Below are 21,551 nucleotides of genomic sequence, written 5' to 3' on the forward strand. Positions count from 1 at the left end.
CCCGAGAGTGACGGCTATCTTGACCAATAAGAAGCGGGAAGGGCGTGAGTGATGCGGCAGGCGACCAATGGAGAGGGCAGAGCGGCGGGAGTAGGCGGGGACGGGCGGCCGGGGCGGGCTGGGCTGCGCCTGTCAGCGGGGCGGCGGGATGGCGGCGCTCTACGCCTGCACGAAGTGCCACCAGCGCTTCCCCTTCGAGGCGCTCAGCCAGGGCCAGCAGCTCTGCAAGGTCCGGGGCGGCCGGCGGGGGCACTTGGGGGAAGGGGACTGGGGTCGCTGTCTGAGGGAGCTGCTCGGGGGGGGGGGGGGGCAAAGGCCGACTGGGGTGCTGTGTGTGAGGGAGGGTAGGCGGGGGGGGGGGGGAGCTGGGGGCTTTTAAAGGGACTGGGGGTAATTGGGGGGCTGTTTATGGGAGGGCCCTGGGGAGGCTGGGGCCTCGGGGTGGTTATTTGGGGCCTGAGGGTAGGGGGTGGGCAGCTGAGGGCTGTGTGGGTGGGGCCCTGGGAGGATTTGGGAGGTTTTGAAGGGCTGGAGGCAGCTGGTAGAGCCTGGGGGCTGTTGGGGGGGGGGGGGGGGGTATTGTATTGAGGGGCTAATAGGAGAGCTGTTTGTCAGGAGGACCTGAGGGCACTGAAGGCTGTTTGGGGGTGCTGGGGGTATTTGGAATGCATTGGAGAGGGAGTCATGGGACCATCACGGGGGAGGTGGATGCTGTTCATGAGGGAAGGCCTGGGGACAACTTAAGGGCTGTTTGCGAGGGAGGCTGTTAGCAAGGGGAGAGGCCTGGGGCATTTGGGGGATGCTGAGGTGTTTGGGAGGGTCTGGGGACGTTTGGGGGAGGTCTTATGGTATCTCGAAGGAGGGAGGTGGGTCTTGAGGGACAATCTGGGTGGGTGGGGCAGTTTGGGTAGGGAAGAATGAGATCAGGAGTGAGACAGGGAATGGGGGGCAAGAAATTGAGTTAGCCTGGGATTGCAGAGGCAGATGGGGCAAAGCAGGTGGGTGTAGGGGAACCTCCAAGGCATAGGGTGAGAGGAGAGAGGGGCTGTAGGCACTCTGGGCACAGGAAACTTGTGGAGGGCAGAGGTGTGAATTACTGTGGCAGGACTCTGTGTTCCTGCCCTGGGAGGTGAGGCCAACCACCATGACCCTTGTCTGTGGGCACTGGGCACAAATAAGCCCTCGTTACGAATCTCAGTTTACTTCTGGCTCACCTGTGACACATGAGATTCCTGTCACCCTTCCTCTGCTCTCAACCCTTGTAAGAGCAGCATGACTGTACAGGGAGGAAATGTTTTGAGTTTGACGGATGTGTGTGGATGTGGTGGGAGCAGAGGTCAGCAGGTGATCTGGAATTTCAGGAAACAGTGCGCGGGAGAAGCACTGGGTCTCACCGAACACTTCTGTTGTTGCAGGAGTGCCGGATTGCGCATCCCATTGTTAAATGCACTTACTGCAGGACTGAATTCCAGCAGGAAAGGTAAATGCCCACTGACCTGGGGAGACCGATGTTTTTCTTAGAACAGACGCACCCAGAGAACTGTAATGCTTCCACACCTTTGATGACTGAGCCTTAACCTGTAGATTGTTGCTGTGGAAGACTTGGGGGACCTTTGGCCTTCTTCAAAGGTCTGCTGGGCGAGTCAGTGTGCCTCTGCGGTGTCCTTAGATTTGCACCTTTTGTTTGGCTTTTATTTTTGGTCAGTGCTCAGATGCATCTTCCAGTGAAGGATCTGGGTGCATCTTCCCACGAGTTTTCCTCTTATCTGATTTCTGGTATCCAAAAATTATTTCCTACTGTGTTTCCTTTAGCTGGGCTTTTGTCTTTTTGCATTTTTGCAAGTTATGTAGCTTACAGAGGAAAGATTGGTAAACCCAGTAGCTGCATGCAGGCATTGTGTGGGGTGTCCTTTCCTGTGTTTGTTGGACAAATACACCTCTGTCCTGACCTGCCTTAACCTTGTCATCCAGAGCAGACCTCCTCCAGAACTGAGGCTGTCACCAGTGCTGAATCACGGCTGCTGCCAATTAGCTGGTGATCAGACTCCTGTATTTGTAAGGACAAAAAACTGGTGTCATCTGAGGATGCCTTAATTAAAAGATACCTCCTAGTAATACCACTTTTGGGCAAATTATCCTCAACCAGATGGGGATAGGAAATGCACTTTGATATCAGAGTCCCTAGTGAAGATGAATACAGTCTTGCCACTAGAGATGGAGCCTAGGGGAGACTGAGATCCTAACCACAGAGGTTTAATTTTCTTTGGGGAAGTGTTAATAGAATGATCTGTCCTTTTTAACAGCAAAACCAACACAATATGCAAGAAGTGCGCTCAGAACGTGAAGCTCTACGGAACAGTAAGTGAGCGGGGCTCGTTCTCACCAGCCTCTTTTCCTTTCATCCTTCTTGTCTTTATCCTGCTGAATCCCGGAGCAGTTTATGGGCTGGTTCTGTTGTAATAGCATGACTGATCAATAATAACGCAGGTCCCTCAAGCGTGAAGCTTTTACCTTTTCTCTTAGTATGGAAAAGAACAGCTCTGCATCATTTTAGGCCAGGAAATGAACTATTTGATATCCAATATAAACAAGAGTGTGCTTGCACAAACTGAGATTGCTGCAGGAAGCAGTGATAAATCTTTCTTGCTTGTCTGAAATCTGAAAAAGAGATTTTGATTGTTTCTACTTTGGTGTTACACATTTTCTAAAGATTTCATAGCACTTGATAAATGGTCTGGGTGACACGGCTAAATACGCTTAGCTAGAGACGAGGGGTCCAAATGTATTTATGTCTCCTGGATCAGCATTATAGTTAGCTTGGAACGGGGAAATAAAAGTTTTGAAGTGATGGGGAGAAGGGGAAAGAGCAATGTATTAATGTCATTAGAAGGCACTGCTGTATCAGTTCTTCTTGTTTCTTAAAGCCAAAACCCTGTCAGTACTGCAACATTATAGCAGCATTTATTGGAAACAAGTGCCAGCGTTGCACAAATTCTGAAAAGAAGTATGGACCTCCGCACTCCTGTGAACAGTGCAAGCAGCAGTGTGCGTTTGACCGGAAGGATGATAGAAAGAAGGTCAGTATTTCTGTAAAGGGAGGCCGAAAAGGTAAAAGGGCTGATCACAGTGATTGTCTGTCCATCTCTTTCACATATTCTCTAGTATTGCAAAAGGGCGCCTCTTGGTTGTAAAGTGTTGTTCTGGAGTTGAGCTTTGCTGTGGGAGCTGTGTTTTTGAGCTGTTTAATCTTTGAGCCCCTCTGCTTCTTTGCCAGATCTAGTGAGAAAGTTCTCTTGAATTTGGCCTAAGGGTAGGTGGGCTGGCAAAGGAGAAGGGGCCTCCGAGTGAAATATGAGGTGCCTGCTTGGGGAGAGGGATGGGGAACAATATTTGTGCCGTAGCCTGAGGAGCTAGAAGTGTCCTACCTCCACCAGGAAACCCATTCCATGGCTTCTGCACACCCTTTGCTTAAACAACATAAGTGCTCCTTTGGAGGTGTGTACTTCTAAGGCCTGCTTCCTGCAGGCTATAAACACCTATTGTTCGTTTGGGATGCTGCACTGATAATCCCTGTCCTCCTGCTGATCCTCCTTGAGCAGAGACCCTTGCGGTTTTGGTCTGCAGTGACTACCCTGTCGTGTACCATTCCTTGGTGTTGCTTTGACAGAAATCCCACTAGAGTTAGCCTGTCCTGGTGAATGGGTGCTATAAGATGGTCTGTAAGCAAAGTTTGGCAGAGACTGTAGTTACGATACATTAGCTGCTATTCATGAGTACTGTCTGCATTGCACCAGCCATGCCAGATGCGCTTTTTCCGCTTTCCAGGCATGCAAGGGATCCTTTCTGAGTTGTTGCTTGTTTGTGTGTGATCTTAAGCCTGAAGGTGCTTCTTGTCTTCTCTGTGTTTGGTTTGTGGGCAGGAAGCAAGACCAAAACTTCTCCCCCTCTCTTTCTCGCTCACCTTCCAGGTGGATGGAAAGCTGCTGTGCTGGTTATGCACGCTGTCCTATAAACGGGTCCTACAGAAGACCAAAGAGCAGTGCAAACACCTGAGCAGCTCTTCCCGGGCAAGCCTGCAAGAGAAGGAACAGTACAGTAGGCTCAGCAGTGGCAGCCACTATAACAGGTAACCTGTACGAGCTTTTTTGTTGTGCAGGGTGAGCTTGCCTCGGGGTGAGCAAACAGGGTGCCTGGCTGCTCCACGCTCCCTAGATACGCTTCCTAAAGTAACTGGGAGAAGTGCCTGGGGGCTCGGTACTTTGGTGATGGGTTTTGGCAGTTGTCTGTTGTTCAGGAGAATCTGGCTAAGTCAGGCTTTGCTAGTTTGCAAACCCCACTGTGCTGGAGTAGACTTGTAGTGTGACAGTGCTTCTTAGTGATTCAACTTACTGAACTTGTACACAATTAAGGCTAAATTGCATTTGTAAAATTTAATGATTGAAATGTAGATTTTAAGCATGACTTCTTCACTTATGTACTGATCTGACTGATGCATTGTTTTCTGTTTAGTCTCCAGCTGCTCTTCAAGGAATGAATTTTTTTATCATTCTTTCTTGGCGCTAGGAAATATTGTTTTAATAGGTTCAAAGTGGGTGGGAATATTTATCTGCTTCTCTGTCTTAGACTGCGAGTCATTCATGTTCTGACATACAATTTCCTTGTTTTTCTAGCCAGAAAACCTTATCCACCTCTTCTCTTCAGAACGAAATCCCAAAGAAGAAAGCCAAGTTTGATGCCATATCTGCCAATGGTGACAGGTGAGCCTGTTACATGGGGAAATGGTGGGTTGGCAGTCTTGTTTGCTAAGTTTATGTAAGACGGAGATCTGTGCGAATAGCAGGAAGCTCTTATGCTAGAGCAGGGATCTCGGGCTTTGGGACCTCAAGGGGCTGCATTAGCAGCTTTCCAGAACCCGGCAGGCCAGTGTTACTTTGTGTTTAGACATAAGTTTGAAGAGGAAAAGAATGCCTAGCACCTATACTTGCTAGAATAGAAACTGCTTGTTTGCTGAGCTCCCCACAGTTAGAAAAAAATGCAGCCAGATCAGCTTTATCCTCTCTCTGCTGTTACAGGGAGAGGGGGGCTGTTGGCTGCGCCGTAGAGTCAAGGTCTGCAGGTTTTGTGCTTTCGGGGCTATCAGACTGATCTGCAGGGAGATGGCCTCAGAGGAGAGGATCAAGACCCACCTCCTATTTCCCCTCCTGCCTTCTGGGGGAGGGATAAGCAATCAAACAGCTTTGCTTGAAAGCATTCCATCCCATTCTGCTGTCACAGTTTGTGCTGGATTATGTTGACATGGGCTGCATGTGCAGCAGAATGGGAGTCACTAGCAGAAACAGGAGATTGAGATGGATTTTTATTTTTTATGGTCTTGTACATGCATATTTTCATTCCTGCCTTTCCTCTCTGATTCTCAGCGTTCCTTCCTCTCCCGAGATGCTTTGTCCCCCTACCCAGAGTGCCCCGTCCACGTTGGTGCAGTGGGCTGCTTCCCAACAGAGTCTCGGTGCCCACCATTGTCCTGTTTCTCAAGGCACTGACATCCTGAAGTGAGATCACCTGTTGTTTTCTCCCCTGTTGCCCTCCCTCCCTGGGAACTGCCTCATACATGGAAACTGTCCCTCTCGATGGATCTCTTTCCAAACAGCAGTGAATTGGGAGCATGGACCAGAGCATAGGCTCGTTAGTGCCAAAGGGTCTGTTAAAGCCACTGGTAATTAATTAATCACTACCTGCCTTGAATGTCTTTTCTTCGAGATCACAGATTGCATCTCTCCTATAGTTACTATTGACGCCTTGTCAATGTTTGTTAATATGTGAAATGCTATGATGGGAAATAGAACTTAAATAATTTTGTAGGGCAGTGGTTCCCACAGGGTGCTCTACAGGACCGTTTATCATCTGAACAGTGTTTTCAGTTAAAAGTTGGAAAAATTTAAGGATTAACTGTCCCTTGGGAGCCGCTGCTGAGCATGGAGTGGTCAGAGAATTCATCTGGCTGCCTTTAGTGCTGGTGGAGCCAGAGGAGAGACTGGAGACAGGCCCCTGGTAGAACTGGTGCAGCCCATCAGTATTGCTGCAGCTTTCCCTCTAGAAAGGCTCCTGCTCACCTACTGAGGCTGCTTTCTGGGCTATAGGAGAGCACCAGATATTTTTATCTGCTTACTAAAGCCTGGGCTGAGACCTAACAACTCGTTGTAATACCCCTACTGGCTTGAACGTATCCAAGAAGCAAAAGGTCCCATGCTCTGGCATCAATGGCTCAGCCATTCATTTGCAAATCAGGAGCTTGTATTAGAGGAATCAAATGCCTTCATTTTTGTTTGCTCTTGTGTCAGATATTTTCAGTCTGGCTCCTGCCAAGGCTGTGGTCCTTGCCACAGACCTTTTTTGATGAATCTCAGTAACAAACTATGTGTAATTTTAGCAACTACTGAAGAGCTCCAGCAACATGCTGTAGAAAAGGTGAGCTGCAGCTGCCTTAAATAGGCACATGGCTGTGTTTCTTGAGTGGAATAATAATGGTGGTTCATTAAGTGTGTTTTTTGGAGTTGCTGGGTTTTTTTGTGAGGATGAAGCCCCCAAAACCCTCCCCTCTTGCACCGTTTTCTATCAGATTGTCCCCACCCAGAGTCAGCCTGGAGTCTGGGTCACAGCCTGAGTATGGAGTTAGTGCAGTGCAAGGCTTGTTTTCATCAGCAGCATGGTCTGGAGCAGGGTGATACGCAACCAGCACCTCTTCACTGCTGAGATCAGCCGCAACTTTCTGTACAGTGTGTCTTGGCTGCAGCCAAACTTCTGATGCAGCCTTCAGCCGGGCAAAATTTGGGCACGCTTGAGCTCAATTCACTTTGGCAACACGCCCAACAGGGTCCAGCTTATCTGAAATTGTTGCTCCTTTGCGGATACAATAGGAATTCCTTTACCCTGTCTTACTGAATTCCCTCTGTATGTTTTTGTTTACGTATTTCTGAATGGATGTTGCTCCCAATGGCTGTGATATGGGGACTGAGCAATTTCCAGTGGTCATTTAATGGGTGGCGTTGAATGGCTTGTTCTGGGTGAGCTCTGTGAGGTGGAGCAGCACTGGCCCTGCTGCGCACAGAGTAGCTTTCCCCCGCAGTGACTTGCAGCGCAGCTTGCAGCAGACCTTGCCCTACTAATCCCGCTGTCCTGGGCTGCCCCTGCCTGTGTGAGCACCCTAGCTTCACCTCCAGCCTCTGGCGCTGTGCTGGTCCAGATGCGGGCAGTACTCAGTGTCCCCATCCTCTTGTGCAAACTCTGCCAGAAGTGGTTTTGTGTTACAGACTGTACGGATGCAGTCCCTTCTCCTGTGACTATAGACAAGGTGCTAAATTGTGCTTTTAACACCAGGCAATGATGGGCGCTACTGACTGAGCTGGCTGGGGGAGGGCAGTGATGCCAGAGGATGCTGAGCAGCAAAGTTCATTTAGTAAATAGATTCTCATTTGCGTAGAAAAGTCCTGGTGTACGCTTAAAGCACTGGGACTTGGGCTGAACTGCGCCTGCTTTTGGTAGTGTTAGAGGAAGTGTAAGTTCAGATGCTGGTTCCTCTTGGTCTGGATGGATTTTTGCACATGGGGGATATTTTTGTCTAAGGTGAAACTTGGATGCTGGTTCAGTCAGACTGGTCTGTGCCTCTTTATGCTAGCCTGACTCGAATAGCAAAATCTTTAAGCTTGGCATTTGCTTTGCCTAATTTCAGCCATTTAACAGGCGTGGAGTTTAAGGCAGTCATTTTGGTTTCTTTTCCACTCAATAGAGGCAGGTGTCTTTGGAAGAGCTCCGTTTTTTCCTCTGTCTCCGTTGAAAGCAACGGGAGCTCATCAATTCGCTTTAATTAGAGGCATGCATTTTAGGCTGTTGAAACATGGAGAGCACATGTCCCCCTGACCTATCCCAAGGGGCTGGGATCCTGGGTATGGAGTTTATTTGTAGGGGAAATGGTTTGGTTTTTTTTGTTTGGATGGTTGTTTTAATTCTTAATCTGTTTGTTAAAGGAATGGAGGGACTTGTATTTGGCAGTTTTCCTTCTAATTTTGGAGTCTCAGGCTGCTTCCTTAACGTGGGGTTAAAGACAGAGAAACCTTTCGTTACTAACTTGTCAGTCTTTCAAAAAAAAAAAGGGGGGGGGGGGGAAGCTGTTTCTTTAATTAGCACCTTGACACATTTGAGGGTGCATTTTGCAGCAACTGGACAGGAAAATACCTGCCTGTGCTCACATACTTGTCAGGAAGGGATGCCTGGGCACTGAGCACACCATCACCCACTTGTGGGTGCAGACCCCAGGGGCAGGAGGAGGCCCCTTGAAGCCCTGGGGTCAGGTACCGGGTCTGCTGAGTGTGAGAGTGGCTCTGTGGAAGGCTGGTGGCCCGCCTGTCCCTTCTCCCCGCTGGGTGGCAGGGCTGGCTCTTGCCTTCCTGGCTCCACAGTGTGCTCTGCAACAGGAGCTGCCAAGGAGGGAATGTGAGCATCTCCCGGCACTCTTTATCACCCCAGGATATGGCAGGAGGGAAGCTTGTCTGGGCAAAGGAATGGTGTAAGCAAGAGTTTGTTTTTAACCAGAGCGAATCAGTGAGGAAGCCTTTTTTTCTCTGTGGAGGCTGCTTTTTTCCTCTCTTTTTTTTTTTTTTTTTTTTTTTTCCTCTCCTCCCCAGCATATTTGCACTGAGTGGGAAATTAAAGCTACTGTTAGTAACATGCTTGCACACAGAAAGGTGCTGGAGCACCCACCATCATCTTGCACAGCCTCCACTTGGGGAAACTGTACTTGGGAACAGTTTTAAAATGGAGGTATTCTCTGCTAGTGTGCAGAACCTCTTCTGCACTTGAGAGCTGCCCAGCATGGCAAGCACAGTGCTAGATCCAGTGTACCCAGAGACCTGCCACAGCTTATGGTGTGGGCTCTGCTGTCAGCATGTTTTAACCACAGAAGACTCTTCCACTGTGAGCTGCCTCCTACAGACCCTCAGTTCTGAGTTTTCCTTTGCCAAGCTTTCTCTCCCAGTGCCGCAGGGCTACCCAGTGACTTTCAGATCTGTGAAGCTGCCCCTGCTTAGTTTCCCTCTGTAGATCCCCAGCACAGTGGTGGAAAGAGCCTTTTCTTCTGCCACATCCTTGCTAACCAGTCCAATCAGTGCAGACAGTGCTTTTAATTAGAAGATGGATCATTTCCAGGCACTAGAGGAGACCCCTGTGTGAGGTGAGCAGCCGGTACTCTCTGCCTCGGTGTACAGATGGGGGACTGGAAGCATGGAGGTGGCAGCATACTTGAGAGAGGCAGTGATGTGGTTCTGACCATGCATTCCCCAGTCTGCTACAGCTCCCAGCTTTAGAGCTGAATGCAGGCTTTAGGACACGTGTTGACCTACTCTGGAGGCTTTAAAAAAAAATGTCAGGCTTCAGGTAACCCTGGCTATTTATCTTTATAGCGGCAGTGCTTTCTGATAATGGCCAGACTTGAAGTAGTCTTCTAGGTGAAGCTTTGTTGCCTTATTACTGTTAAATTTTTATACAGCAATTTCAGGTGTGTGTGGCTGGGAATGTGCTGCCCTTTTAGCACCAAGAGATAAAAGTCAGGCTTACCATTACAGCAGTAAGGAACAGAAGGCAGGCAAAGATCAGGTGAGCTCCCTGGGCCTGTGGCTGCACCTTATCGTATCTTATGAGCTGAAATATTCCTATAGCATAAGACTGTGCATAGCTGCCCAGATCACTGGGTATCTTGTAGGGAGATTTGTGAATTACCAGTGCAGCGGAGTGACTCATGTCCAGATAAGTTTTCATCTCGTTGCTTAGGTTTAGAGTACCTGGTGGTGTACAACTGGTGTGCTCAGCTATTTCTCTGTCTTCCCGGAGAGAGTTTTTCCTGCTCTGAAGTGGTAGTGAAGCTTCTTCCTAAATTGCTGTATCGTGGTGGAATCAAAATACAAAAGTCCAGCATGTCTTTTTACCCCTTTTCCCTGCTGAGAACAGTGCTGACTTTAATCTAGGTGTCTCCCTTTGTTTTGTTTGTTTAACTTGAGGTTATTTGTTTCTTTCATATTCCCTCCTTGCCAGAATGTTTGTTTATATTTAGTGAAAAGTTTTGCTGTACATCCAAGGACTGCCTGTGAGCAAAGAGGGTTCCTAAGAGGCTGCATAAAGTGTCATTAGCTCTCTGATTGCTGTCCTCAACTCTTTGGTTTGAAAAGAGATCCTTGCTGTTTGAATGGTTGCTGCAGAGACTGGCCAATGGTCACCTGTAGGATTCCCGTATCCGTGCTGATCGTGCAATAATACAACTTGATATATCACACATAATCCCCGTTGCCTGTCATACCATGTGTTTCCCAAATTCCATGTGGCATCCAGGGCAGGGATACAGGTAACACCTGCATTCAAGGAGTGTTTGGAGGACACAGTGTGTGTCATGAAATGATTCCCATTCTCCTTTGAGTGCCATCTGTGGGAGTTTCCCTGCCTCAATGAAGAGAAGGGGTTGTGATGAGAGTCTTTCCCTCCTCTTTGTTGCAGTTTTTCTCCAGACCTTGCACTGGACTCTCCTGGCACTGACCACTTTGTCATCATTGCCCAGCTGAAGGAGGAAGTGGCTACTTTAAAAAAGATGCTGCACCAGAAAGATCAGATGATTTTGGAGAAGGAGAAGAAGGTACAGTCCTTGGCTTGCTTTCCCCCACAGCATGCTGACATGTTCACGCAGATCACGCTCCAGTGGAGTCTGACTTTTTATCCTGGAGTGAGCAAGAGTGTTTCTGGCTGTTTCCAGGCTGCCTCCTTTCCAAAGTTAAAGAGGCTTTGTGGACCCAGCCAGGAGATCTCATTTCACAAAGGGTCATTTTCTGACCGCTGTCTCAGAGACCTCCATGTGGGGGCAAGACAGCCTTGTCTGTTCCTGCTTCTCTGTACCGCTCAGTGATACGGTTCTGGTGTCATTGCGCTCCCCCTGCCCAGCCCAGCACATTTCCAAACTTATCCAGTCTCACGCAACTTCTGCAGAGGCATTTTCTGTGGCAAGGTGCGTCTGGGGTTAAGGCATTAATTTCTTCTTCCAGCTCACTTGCTCCTTACTGGTTTATCTGCAGATCACAGAGCTGAAAGCCGACCTGCAATACCAGGAGTCGCAGATGAGGGCAAAGATGAACCAAATGGAGAAGACGCACAAGGAGGTCATGGAGCAATTACAGGTGACAGCATTTTTGTTTTAATTTGCTGAGCTGTGCTGTAGCCAGGAGTGACTGAGGACACTCCTGATCAGAACACCCCGTGAGCTTCTGCACACACAGCTCTGCTAACACTTCTCAGCCCTGTCCTACAGCCTCTCTGCTCTGCCAGGCAAGCCCCTCCCCAGCTCTGTACCAGGCTGCAGTGAATCATAACCCTTATTTATATCCTCCTTGCTGCTCTCTACTTGGGCTCAAACTTACTGTATTGTAAAGTGCTGTTTTGTGTCCCCTGTGGACCAGATGGGAACCATCAAACTCATTTTATCTATTGCCAAAATCGGGTTTGAGCCTGTTTCTCCAAACTGCAGAACCTTTGTCAGCTCCCTGCACCACGTAGCTCTTGATGTGATTTATGTGACCAGTAACCAGAGAGAACAAAGCTCAAGAAACAATTGGTAGTTCCTTTAGCACTGTATCTCTGTAGTCGAAATAAAGAAGTCCCTGAGCTCGAGGGAACAGGGAGAGCAGGATTCTTGTCATGGCCATGGAAACAGTAGGCAGACTATCAGCATGAATACATTCTGAGCCACCGAAGAGATCAGGTCAAAGGGGAGCTGGTTACAGGGAAGAAATCAGACACAGAAATGAACTTTGCACCCTTTAATTACTCTGGGGTTTGTAATGATCTAAAGCCCTAGCGATGAGAAATGGGAGGGGGTAAGACAAAAGGCTTATATTCCTGCTGAGAAAACAGCTCCTCCTCCATTAGCACACACCCAAGTTAATCATCGGAGTGGAAGACAGGTTTTGGAGACTACAGCTGCTGTTAGAAAGCTGGTGCCTGTGAGATCCCCTTCACAATGCACATTCTTAAGCACTGTAAGCCTGTCTGAAGGTTGGAATATCTGTGTGTGGTGTGCCGAGGGCTGGATGTGCTTCCCACTCCTCGTGAGCTGGGAGGCACTGGTGGTTTGTATTTGAGAGACTGATTACAGCCAGAGCCTTCTGTCTCTGTACTGTGTTATTGACTCTGCATTGCCTGTATCAGCCCAGAGCTGTTTCTATCTCGTAGCTTTGGGAAGCCTGCAAAGAACGAGTTGGTGTTTAGTCCAGTTCTGAATAGACAATTTTCCATTAGCGCAAACCACCTCTTTTTGGTTGCCTTGACAGCCCTGGCTGTGAGGTCAAGGACTGACTGGGAGATGACCCCCCTCCTTGCAGTGGTTTCCCAAGGCAGGGCATGCTGGTTGCTTGGTGTGCGTGGGAACAGTATAGCCTGCTGCTGCCTTTGCTGTAGCTCAAAGAGGACATCTGCCTTGAAAGCTGTCGGACACCTTCCAACAGCCTTAAACTCGCTCAGTTCTGAAAGGAAAGAGGAAGCATCAGATCCACGAGCAGGTTTGCCTGCAGCTACCTGCCTCTTCTGGGTGGAGAGGGGTTTGCATGTCTGTTGCCTGCTGTGCTGTTCTGTACTTAGCTCGGACTGGGACTGCCCTGAACTCGCTCTCTCTGGTGTCCAAATGTTTTACTTCAGCTGGTATTGACTGAAGCTCTGGAAACTTTCTTCTCCGATTCCAAAATAAAAGTTCAAATCCTCTTGGTGTATTGTAGGTGCCTTGAAGTGTTCATATGATTCACTTTTTGAACATGCTCTTGGTTTTTATTATTTTGTCTTGTCTTTTCATGGGGGAGAAGCAGGGGTGCCTGTATTCTTCCAGTCTGCAGGAGGTAAAAGAAGCTGCTTTACCACATGCAGCACGGGAGCAGAGGGTTTAATTCCTCTAATAACCCTTTGCATATTCATTCATTCACTGGAAACCAATGCAGAAGACCTGTATCTGGCTTCACACGGGTTCTACCCCTTATCCTACTGCTATAGCATAACTTACTACATAGGCTAGAGGAGAGTGAGCTCAGAAGTTTGGTAAAAAGGGCTAAAGAGCCTTGTTCGTAAGTTGCCATGATTTTTAATTCAGTGGAAACCAGAGAGACTATTAAGTTGTTCCATGTTGGTGCTCTGATGGGTTTGAAAAGCTCCTAGTAGGGATGCAGAGTCAGTACAGCAATGAATCCTGATAAAATGTTGGTGGCATGTGAAGAAACGAAGGGTGAAGCAAAGCTGGAGAACAGCGAGCTGCTCCACCCTGCATTTTTGATGAGTGTGGGGTAGGGGAAGCTGGCCTTCAACTCGCTAAAACAAGTCAGGATGGGGGCTTGAGTCACCAGAGTTTTACTCCATCAGTTCTCACGCTGTCAAAGCACGGTGGCTGGTGGAAGGGGAAGGGAGGAAAGCCAGTCCCGGTGACCTTGGTGAGTGTCCTTGGCTGGTTTAAAGTGAGTTGTGCATTTGTCACCTTTCACTGTGGAAGCTGTTAACTTTCAGCCCACTTCTCAGTTACAGTGGGGAGACGCGAAGGGGGAGGGATGGGAGGAGCCCTTTCTAGGTGGTAGAGATGAGATGCCGGACTTGAGCTCGTGCTGTGCTGCCATGCAGCAACATCTACCTCCTTTTTCATCTGTGAGCAGGATGCCATCAGCTTCTGTCCAGGCAGTTCTAGGATCCCGAGAACTAATGATGATCCGTGCCATTAAATACCCATTTTCACTGTGTTTCCAGGCCAAGAACAGAGAACTCCTGAAGCAAGCAGCTGCCCTATCGAAGGGCAAAAAGCCTGAGAAGTCGGGAGCAATAACCTCCCCTTAAAACCCAACCCCCAATCTGGGAGCTTTCCCCAGCATTAGCCAAGGATTCTAGGAGGCCTGCCTGATCGCTGGAAGCCAAAACCTCAGTGTTGTCACTATCCCACTGCCGTGGACTTGATGGAAACACCTGGTGTGTGTTGCCTTTCGACAGCATGCTTGAGCGTGTCTGGTTTTGATCTCTGTGGAATACCGGTCTGTATCATGGTGATCCATGGGGAGAGGTCCCAGCCATCCTAAATTCCCCCCGAAGTACTGCTTTCTGGAAGAAGTTTTTTCCTAACCGGTTATTACCACTGCCAACCCTTTCCATTAGCAAACAGGAACCTGCTGCATTAGAGACTTCTTGCTGGTTCCAAACCTGCTGCTGTGAGGCAATAGCCGTGGCCAGTTGTTACGCAGATAAGACGGGAGCTGCGTGTGGTGGGAGCTTGATTTTTCTTGAACTGTTCCCTCTTCAAAAGGAAGCCGATAAATCACCAGCCCAACAGATGTTACTGGAAGGTTGTGCCACTGCTGAGAACATTTGATCCAGCTTTTTGAAGATGCTTCCAAAATGGGGGCTATGTATTTATCTTGGAAGTTTTTTGTTTTGTTTTTTTCTTCTTTTCTATGTCAACTTGGCAAACTGAACTGCCTGGCTTTGTGTTTTCTTGTTTTGTTATGATAGGCTTTTGGGTTGGGAGCCAGAGTGTGACGATACAGACCCAGACCCACCCCATATCCCTCCCCAGTGCCCTGGTTACTTAGTGACCTCTGGGGCTTTGATGACTTGTGCAGCTTGGTGTGATCAAGCGTCTCTTACTCCATTTCTTTACACGAGGAGAGTTCAAGGCTTGGATGTTCCCTCTGCTCCCCTCAGTCCCCAGATTGAGCTCACCCTCTTCTCCCCCTTTTCCTGCCCCATTGCTCCCTTCCAGATGCAGAAGTAGGGGCCAGGCTGCCTCCAGGCGCTTATTCAGGCAGTGACCCAAGCCGGGGAGTGGTTCTTGAGGCTCTCCAGGGACATTTCTCACTGGTGATTAAAAGCCAGCAGAATAAAAGGGCTATGGAAGTTCCCTGCAACAGGGATGTGTTTCTCAGAAACAGCACAGAGACCACAGACCCTTCCAGCGAGGCCAGCTGGGGTGGGCGCTCCCCAGGCTCAGTCTGCAGTGCGTCCCTTGGGGTCAGGGGGGATAAAAAGCACTTGGCCACTGCGGGGGGGAAAGCACCACGCAGCTCTCGGCTGGCAGGAGCACTCCTTGGCACCCCGGCACCAAGCTCCATTCAGGGTGTGAAGAAACATCTCAGGGTTTGGAGACCCTCGGGGCAGAGGAGTAGGGGATGAAACCTTAGTTGAGCGGTGCTGAAGGTAGGTAGCGAAGAGGAGAAATCATCCTTTTTGATGCAGGGCTGCCTGCTCTGTCAGGGTTTTTATTAAGCTTTTAACTAGAGATTGTGATTTTTTTTCATCCTTTTTTTAGTACTAAAGATGACTTTACTCAAAGGCACTTTTTTTTGATGATGTTGGCTTCCGGCATGGAAGGAGCACGCTGCAGCATCAGACACTCTGCCATGTGGTTTTTTGGGTTTTGTTTTTTTTTTTTTTTTTGAGAGAGAGACTTCTGATGTGAAAACAAGAAAAAAAAAAAAAAAAAAAAGTTGTTACACTTTACCAGAGTGTGACAGCAGGAAAATACTTGCCTAATTTTATACTTCACACATTTTTAGAAAATGAGGTGCATTGGTGGGATTTTTTTTTTAAATGGGGGCTTTGCTTTTTCGCTTCCCTCAAGATACAGAAATAAATAGAGGGAGGAAGGCCCTGTACATACTACTATGGGTTTTTTTTTTTAATTGTGATAAACTGATCATGCAGTTGAGTAGCTGATGATTTGTAGTAATAACATTGTTTCTTTGTATGTTTGTAATAATGGAGATTTTAAAAGGGATGCTTTGATTTGTACAAAACTCTGACAACTGTAAAAGTGTTTTAAAAAATCTTCATCTGTGTCTGATACTTTCTATTTGCCTTAAAGAAAAAAAAAAAAAAAAAAGGCAACCCAACCATCCTTCCCTGCCTGGAACTGATTTATCTCCTGCTGGTGGCTGCCTGATCGAAGTATCAGTCGTGCTGCTTCGGGGTCTGCTGTGTATGGGAAGGAGACGGCATTTTTCTATTGTTTGGTTCGCTCCTAATTTTGTTTCTATCTTTAAATCCTCCCAATCAAGCCTGTTGCTAGGATCCTTGTTACTTGGTTACATCCAGCTTCCCAGGACCCATCCAGCTGTATCCGACAAGATCTATTCTCTATTTCCTTTTCCAACCACATGAATGAAGACAGAGCACAGCAACAATAGGGTCTTGGTAGGAAACAAAAAGACAAGAGGATAAGGGGGTTCGTTCTTTTAAGATACAGATGCAAACGAGGTGAGTAAACACCATTTGTGTCTCTGAAGTCTTCCCTTTATCTCAGCCATGAGTCTGGAGGGAAGACTTTTTTTTTTTTTAAGTGTCTAATTTTCCAGCAGAAATTTTGTAGCCAAAAACTCTCCTGAGATTCCCAGGTGGAAATGCCCCCATCCTTGGGGGAGCCGCAGTTCAGCATGTTGTGCTTCTCTCATCTGCTCTTGGTGCAGCTTCCCGGTGAGACGGCAGCGCTGTGGCATGCCGTGCTTTCCTCTCGCAGGGCAGAGGAGCTGCCGTATCCTTGAACGTCTGTTCCCAGAGCACTACCTGTGGTGCAGGGTGGGAAAAGGCAAACCCTAGCTCTGCTGAAACACCACAACAGCTTTTCCAGCTCAAAATAGTCTTTCCATATGATATTTTTCAAAGCCCGGAGTTGCACACAGAAAATAGGCATTTTTCTGGGAGTCGTTAGTTGTCACAAATACCCAAATTCATAGTTAAATGTGGGGAAGAAAAATAGTTTCTATGAAACCTTTCTCATCGGTGCTATTCTTCCAATCTCTTTCTTATTCTTCCACTCTCCCTTGGCTTCTCATGCCTGTGAAAGCAGAGGCTGATGTGCACTCGGAGTTTTCATCCCAGGTTTGCCGGATTTCAGCTCCCTCACCCCGCTGAGAGCCCTGGCAAGGGAGGGATGTCCTGCTTGAAGCACTGAAGCTATTGCAGTCTCACTAAGTTACTGTGGCTCAGCGTGGCTCCTCGTACAAGCGCCTGCGCTGGGTCAGACCAAAAATCTGGGCTAGTGCCCTCGACCCAGGCGGAGGCTGCTGGGGATACCCGGGGAGAGGGTGCAAAACCAGCACGGTTTGTTCGGTGCGTCCTTCACACCGGGTGGCTTGGAGGCTTCCTGAGCTGGACATTGCTTCTGTGGCCTTTAGCAGCTCCTCCTTAGGCTCATTTTCAGATGCAGGTGCCTAAACCGCAAGCTCACAGCCTCCCACGACTGCCAAGTGAAAGGCTTGCCCCGTGCAAGGTGAGCTTCGCACCTCTGTCCTCGTTAGTGCTGTCTAATTGTGCCAGTGGTGCTTAATGTTTACAGGGCGCTTTATCTCTGCTGAGCACAGCGCAAACCTTGCATGCGTGCCCTGGAATGTGCCCAATTATCCTCGTTTACAGAAGGTCGGGAGATACACTAGAGCTGACCTGCCAAAGGCTGGGCTCCGAGTCAGCAGGCAGAGCCAGAGCCAGCCAAAGCTCCTCGCGCTCCACCTCCCGTGCCGTGTCTCCGAGGGACCGCGCTGTCTCTGCCCTGGCAGAGCTGTGGGGAGGATTTCAAACGGGTTGTGGGCAATTTTTGCAATTCCCAGGCAGACGTTGGGGAAGAAATGGCTGGCTCCTGCCTTTATCTGCTAGCACATGCTTCCTTCTCTCTATGGTTTATCCACTGCTTCTAAAGCAGTTTGAATGCTTGCAGAAGGAGATATATATATCTTTTTAATTTGTTTTGGGTTGTGATTGCTTTATTTCAAAGCTTTAGGAAAATATGGTTTTGACAGTAACTGAACACACTTGAGTATTAGATACTTATCTCAGCCACCTGCTAGTAATGACATCAAGGTCAAAAATGAGACTTCCAGATTTTGGTCAATGTTTGTCCCCATTCTGCTCATTTCGGGTGCACTAATGTTTGGCTGCCCCTTGCCTGCTTCCTTTCCCGAAGGTGCAGAAGCTTGAAGTTCCTGGAGCACTGACCTGGGGAGCTGGAGGTGGTTGGGTTTTCAGGGCACAATGAAAACCTCTCGCAAAGCATTTCTTGAGATCTCCTAACCAAGAGGATTAGATTTTTTTTAAAAAGTAATTACTTGAATAAATATCTCCTTTCCAAACTTGCAGGCCCCCTGGCAAGGACCTAAAACTTTAGTACGCAAATGAATATAAACTGTTTTGCAGCCTGACAGCGTGTACCGTAGCAGAAGTAAACCCGCAGCAGATGTAAACCGACTTAACCAGCCGGTAATTACCCACAAACGTGCTCCCTTCCATTCTTCCCTAATTGCTGGGGCTTTCTGGGAGTGCTGGCGCAGGCAGCACGCCCTGGGGACAACAGCCTTTAAAATTGTCTTTGTAAAAAAGCCACTAAGGATCTTCAAATCCTTTAAAGCTTCGGTAATGTGTGTTTTGTAGCTGGGCCAGGAGAGGTAAGCACAAGCCCTGTTCTGGAGATGAGGGAAGCAAAGGCAGAAAGAAGAGCTGGGCAGAGAAGTGAATCAAGCTGTCCAAGGAGACTGGGCTCCTTGCAAAGCCTGTGAGAGAGCGGAGGGTGCTTTGGAGGCAATTGGGAGCCCTGCAGAAAGCAAGTGGGGTTTTAGGGGTGGGAAACGTTCAGCATTACGTACTGACTGCAGTCATCTGCTAAGGGGGTAAAGCTGGTACAGGCTATGAGACCTGCTCCTTTGGGATGAGCTTTTGCCCAAGATTTCCATGAAGAGAACTCAGCTGCCCTTTGCCTTCTTCCAAAGGAAAGCTCCAGAGGTCCAGGAGTTCAAAGGTGTTTTGGCTGTAACCCCCGTCCTTACCAGTGCCAGACCAGCAGTCCCCAGTATTCAGTCCCTGTTCCTGGAGCACGTGGGGACAGCAGCTCCCTCCTGCTCTTGTTCCCAGAGGCTCCAGAGCAATGAGGATCACTCACCAGTACAAACCATTGTTTCTAATGTGTTTATGCTGATGAAGCCACATCCATCTGCTTGTAGTGCAGAAACCCTGATGGAGTGAGGTGCTGCGAGTTTGCAGCTCCTGTTGTCCCAGGAGGTGCTGCAGTGCCGAGGACCACGTTGGGGTTATCTTCCCTCCGCGGCTCCAAACGAGGCAGCTGCAGAGGAATTCCCTCCTCCACCCCACAAATGGTCTGGGTTTCCTTCTCCCAGCCCACCAAGGCCAGGTGCCGGTGGGTTTTCCCACTGGAGGCTGTTAATGGGGAGGTGTGGGGTGAGCAGCCGTGCTGGCAATCCAGCTCCCCAGCCTTCGGACAGGAGTGGAGCACGTAAGGAAAGGAAACGCTTAAACAACAGTGCATGTCTTATCTGCTCCAGGTGCCCCAGCAGCTCCCTGCAGAGAGTTCCTGCATGGTCTCTGCTGCTTCTCTTTGTCCACAGGGTTTGGCCTGGCTGAAAGCACTGGGCTGGTGAAGTACCAGAAGGCTGTCCCCAGCCAACCTTGCTATTTGCTAAGGTGACTTAAGCAATCGGTCTGGCCTTCCTGTTTAGCTTTCTTGCAGCACACTGTTAAACTACAGCAACATTCTTGTACAGTCAGCGTCTTGATAACTAGGGCACTGGCAATTCCTAAATAATTACTGAGCCATTGCATGTTTCCCATGATTGATGTTTCTGGAAACAGGGTGTTTGGGTTCAGCTCCTGGTTTCCTCTCTCGAGGAAATGCTGCCTCTCCTTTGCCACCCTTTTAATGATGAATATTGTAAGGAGCCTAGCTGCAAGGCTGCTGTGTGCCCAGGTAAACCCCTGTGAGTGAGCCAGCATGGAGAAACCCTCCTGCAGTTGTATTTCCTTGAAGAATGAGCACTGCTGAGCTCAAATTGGGACAAAAAGTGAGACCTCAAGTGCTCTTGGGTGAGGCTTGTGGGACAAAAGGACTTGAGATGCTGAAGCTGCTTTGGCACTGCCGGGTATCACCCATTTCTGGCACACAGTATGGGTGGGTACAAGCCCATGAGGTGGTGGCAACTTGTCTTTTGCCAGGCTGCTGTCGACAGCGGGGAGATGCTGCTGACAGCCTGCATTGGCTATTACATGAGCAGGAGCATTGCAAACAGGCTGGGAGAAGTGCTGAGGCTGCAGGTAACGTGCCGGCTGCCTCTAATCGGCTGGGGTGGGCTGACCTGGGGCTGCGGAGCAGATGGGGGATTGCGTGCTGCTCCTTATTGCCGAGCGAGCGCACTGCCCGGCTATGTGACCGCCTGGCTGTGCTCGGGCCCTCCTGCCCCTGCTCTGCACGCAGGGGTCACAGCGCTGGCCAGCCCTGCCGGCTCCGGCGCAAATGCCCTTCTGGCATGGCCCTCGGTGTCTTCTGATGGGATATTAAATATTTGGCAGCATCTCCAGCCCGTCTCTCCAGCTGAACCACCACCTGACACACAGCCACAGCCCTGGGGTCCCCAGGTCTATCTCAGCCTGTTCCCCTCATATCCAGAGCTTTCGGGGGGGCAGAAAAGGGAGAACAGAGGCAGCCCCCCCTCTGCTTTGCTTACACTGTGTTGCCTTCACCGGTGCAAAGCAAGAGATGGCTTTTCATCTCCAGGCTGACGTGTTCAGCCAGAGCGAACGCAGAGCTCGTGGGCGCAGGTAGCTGCAGCCCTGGTGCTGGCTGGGGAGCAGGCAGCATCTTGGCTCTTGCCCCATGTCAGGCAGCTCTGGGCCCCTCTGCAGGGTGTGATGGGGCCAAAGGAGCAGGCAACAGAGCGGGATTGCGGTGACAGGGGCTGAAACAGCATCTTTGGCCCCAGGAGAGCGTGGGGCTGGGTTCCCCTCGGAGCAGGCATGACCTGGACCTCAGATCAGATCCAATTAAAAACCCAAATTGTTCCTCTCAAATGACATGAGTCCAAATACAAACACCTTGGCATGGCCAGAGCTACCCAGACCCCACACTCTCAATGCAGAGCTGTGTTTGCAAAACACCCCTAAAAACAGCACAGGGTGTTTGCAGGCTGCGGTGCACCAGGAAGGGGACAAGGACAAGCAGCAGCTGACCGGGGGGCGTTTGAAACTCGCTGTGACCTCTCTCCCCGCAGAGGCTGGTGCAGCTGTGAGCACGCCATGGCGTGCCGGCCATCAGCTGTGCCGCCAGCACCGCGCTGCCGAGGCATGCTGACACGTTCTCTTAATTGGCAGGAGCTCAGGACCAGAGCCAGAGGAGGCTGTTGCCAGGCAAAACCTGAGTTGTTTGTGCAGCAACTCCTGTTTGCTGGACTTTGCCATGTGCAGGCTGTCAAGCAGCACCAGATTGTTATCAGCACTGCTGTCTGGGGCCACCCATGGTTGTGGGGTGGTTTTTTTTTTCTTCTTTCACCTTCTTTTATTGGATTTGGTGTTTATTATTCAAACGGACAGGAGCTGACATGGGGCTCTACGCCTTATACAGAATGGGAGGGGAAGGCTGCTCCGCAACTCTTGGAGGTCTTCTGCACTGGGTTAATCAAACCACTCTGCAAAGCTGGGGGGAGCCCCGGGGTGGGACACAGCAATTGCTCACGGCC

At 49.4% G+C, this 21,551-nt stretch overlaps 1 protein-coding gene across 3 annotated transcripts in view; it reads left to right on the plus strand.

Annotated features, from left to right (window-relative positions):
- Positions 1–115: 115 nt before the first annotated feature.
- The window catches only part of LOC309598824 (protein FAM76A), a 33,055-nt gene continuing 11,619 nt past the window's right edge, over positions 116–21,551 (plus strand). The window contains exons 1-10 of one of the 3 annotated variants that reach the window (XM_082329786.1): positions 116–229; positions 1,416–1,480; positions 2,304–2,358; positions 2,925–3,077; positions 3,969–4,126; positions 4,671–4,757; positions 5,418–5,549; positions 10,537–10,672; positions 11,106–11,207; positions 13,804–15,815. In XM_082329786.1, coding sequence (XP_082185912.1) covers positions 149–229; positions 1,416–1,480; positions 2,304–2,358; positions 2,925–3,077; positions 3,969–4,126; positions 4,671–4,757; positions 5,418–5,549; positions 10,537–10,672; positions 11,106–11,207; positions 13,804–13,890 — 1,056 coding nt within the window. In that variant the 5' untranslated portion in view covers positions 116–148 and the 3' untranslated portion in view covers positions 13,891–15,815. Of the gene's footprint in view, positions 230–1,415; positions 1,481–2,303; positions 2,359–2,924; positions 3,078–3,968; positions 4,127–4,670; positions 4,758–5,417; positions 5,550–10,536; positions 10,673–11,105; positions 11,208–13,803; positions 15,816–21,551 lie in introns of those variants that run through there. The other 2 variants (XM_082329784.1, XM_082329787.1) reach the window with 2 other exon arrangements.

The sequence above is a fragment of the Platalea leucorodia genome, assembly GCF_965183815.1.
Source record: "Platalea leucorodia genome assembly, chromosome: 18".
Classification (NCBI taxonomy): domain Eukaryota; kingdom Metazoa; phylum Chordata; class Aves; order Pelecaniformes; family Threskiornithidae; genus Platalea; species Platalea leucorodia.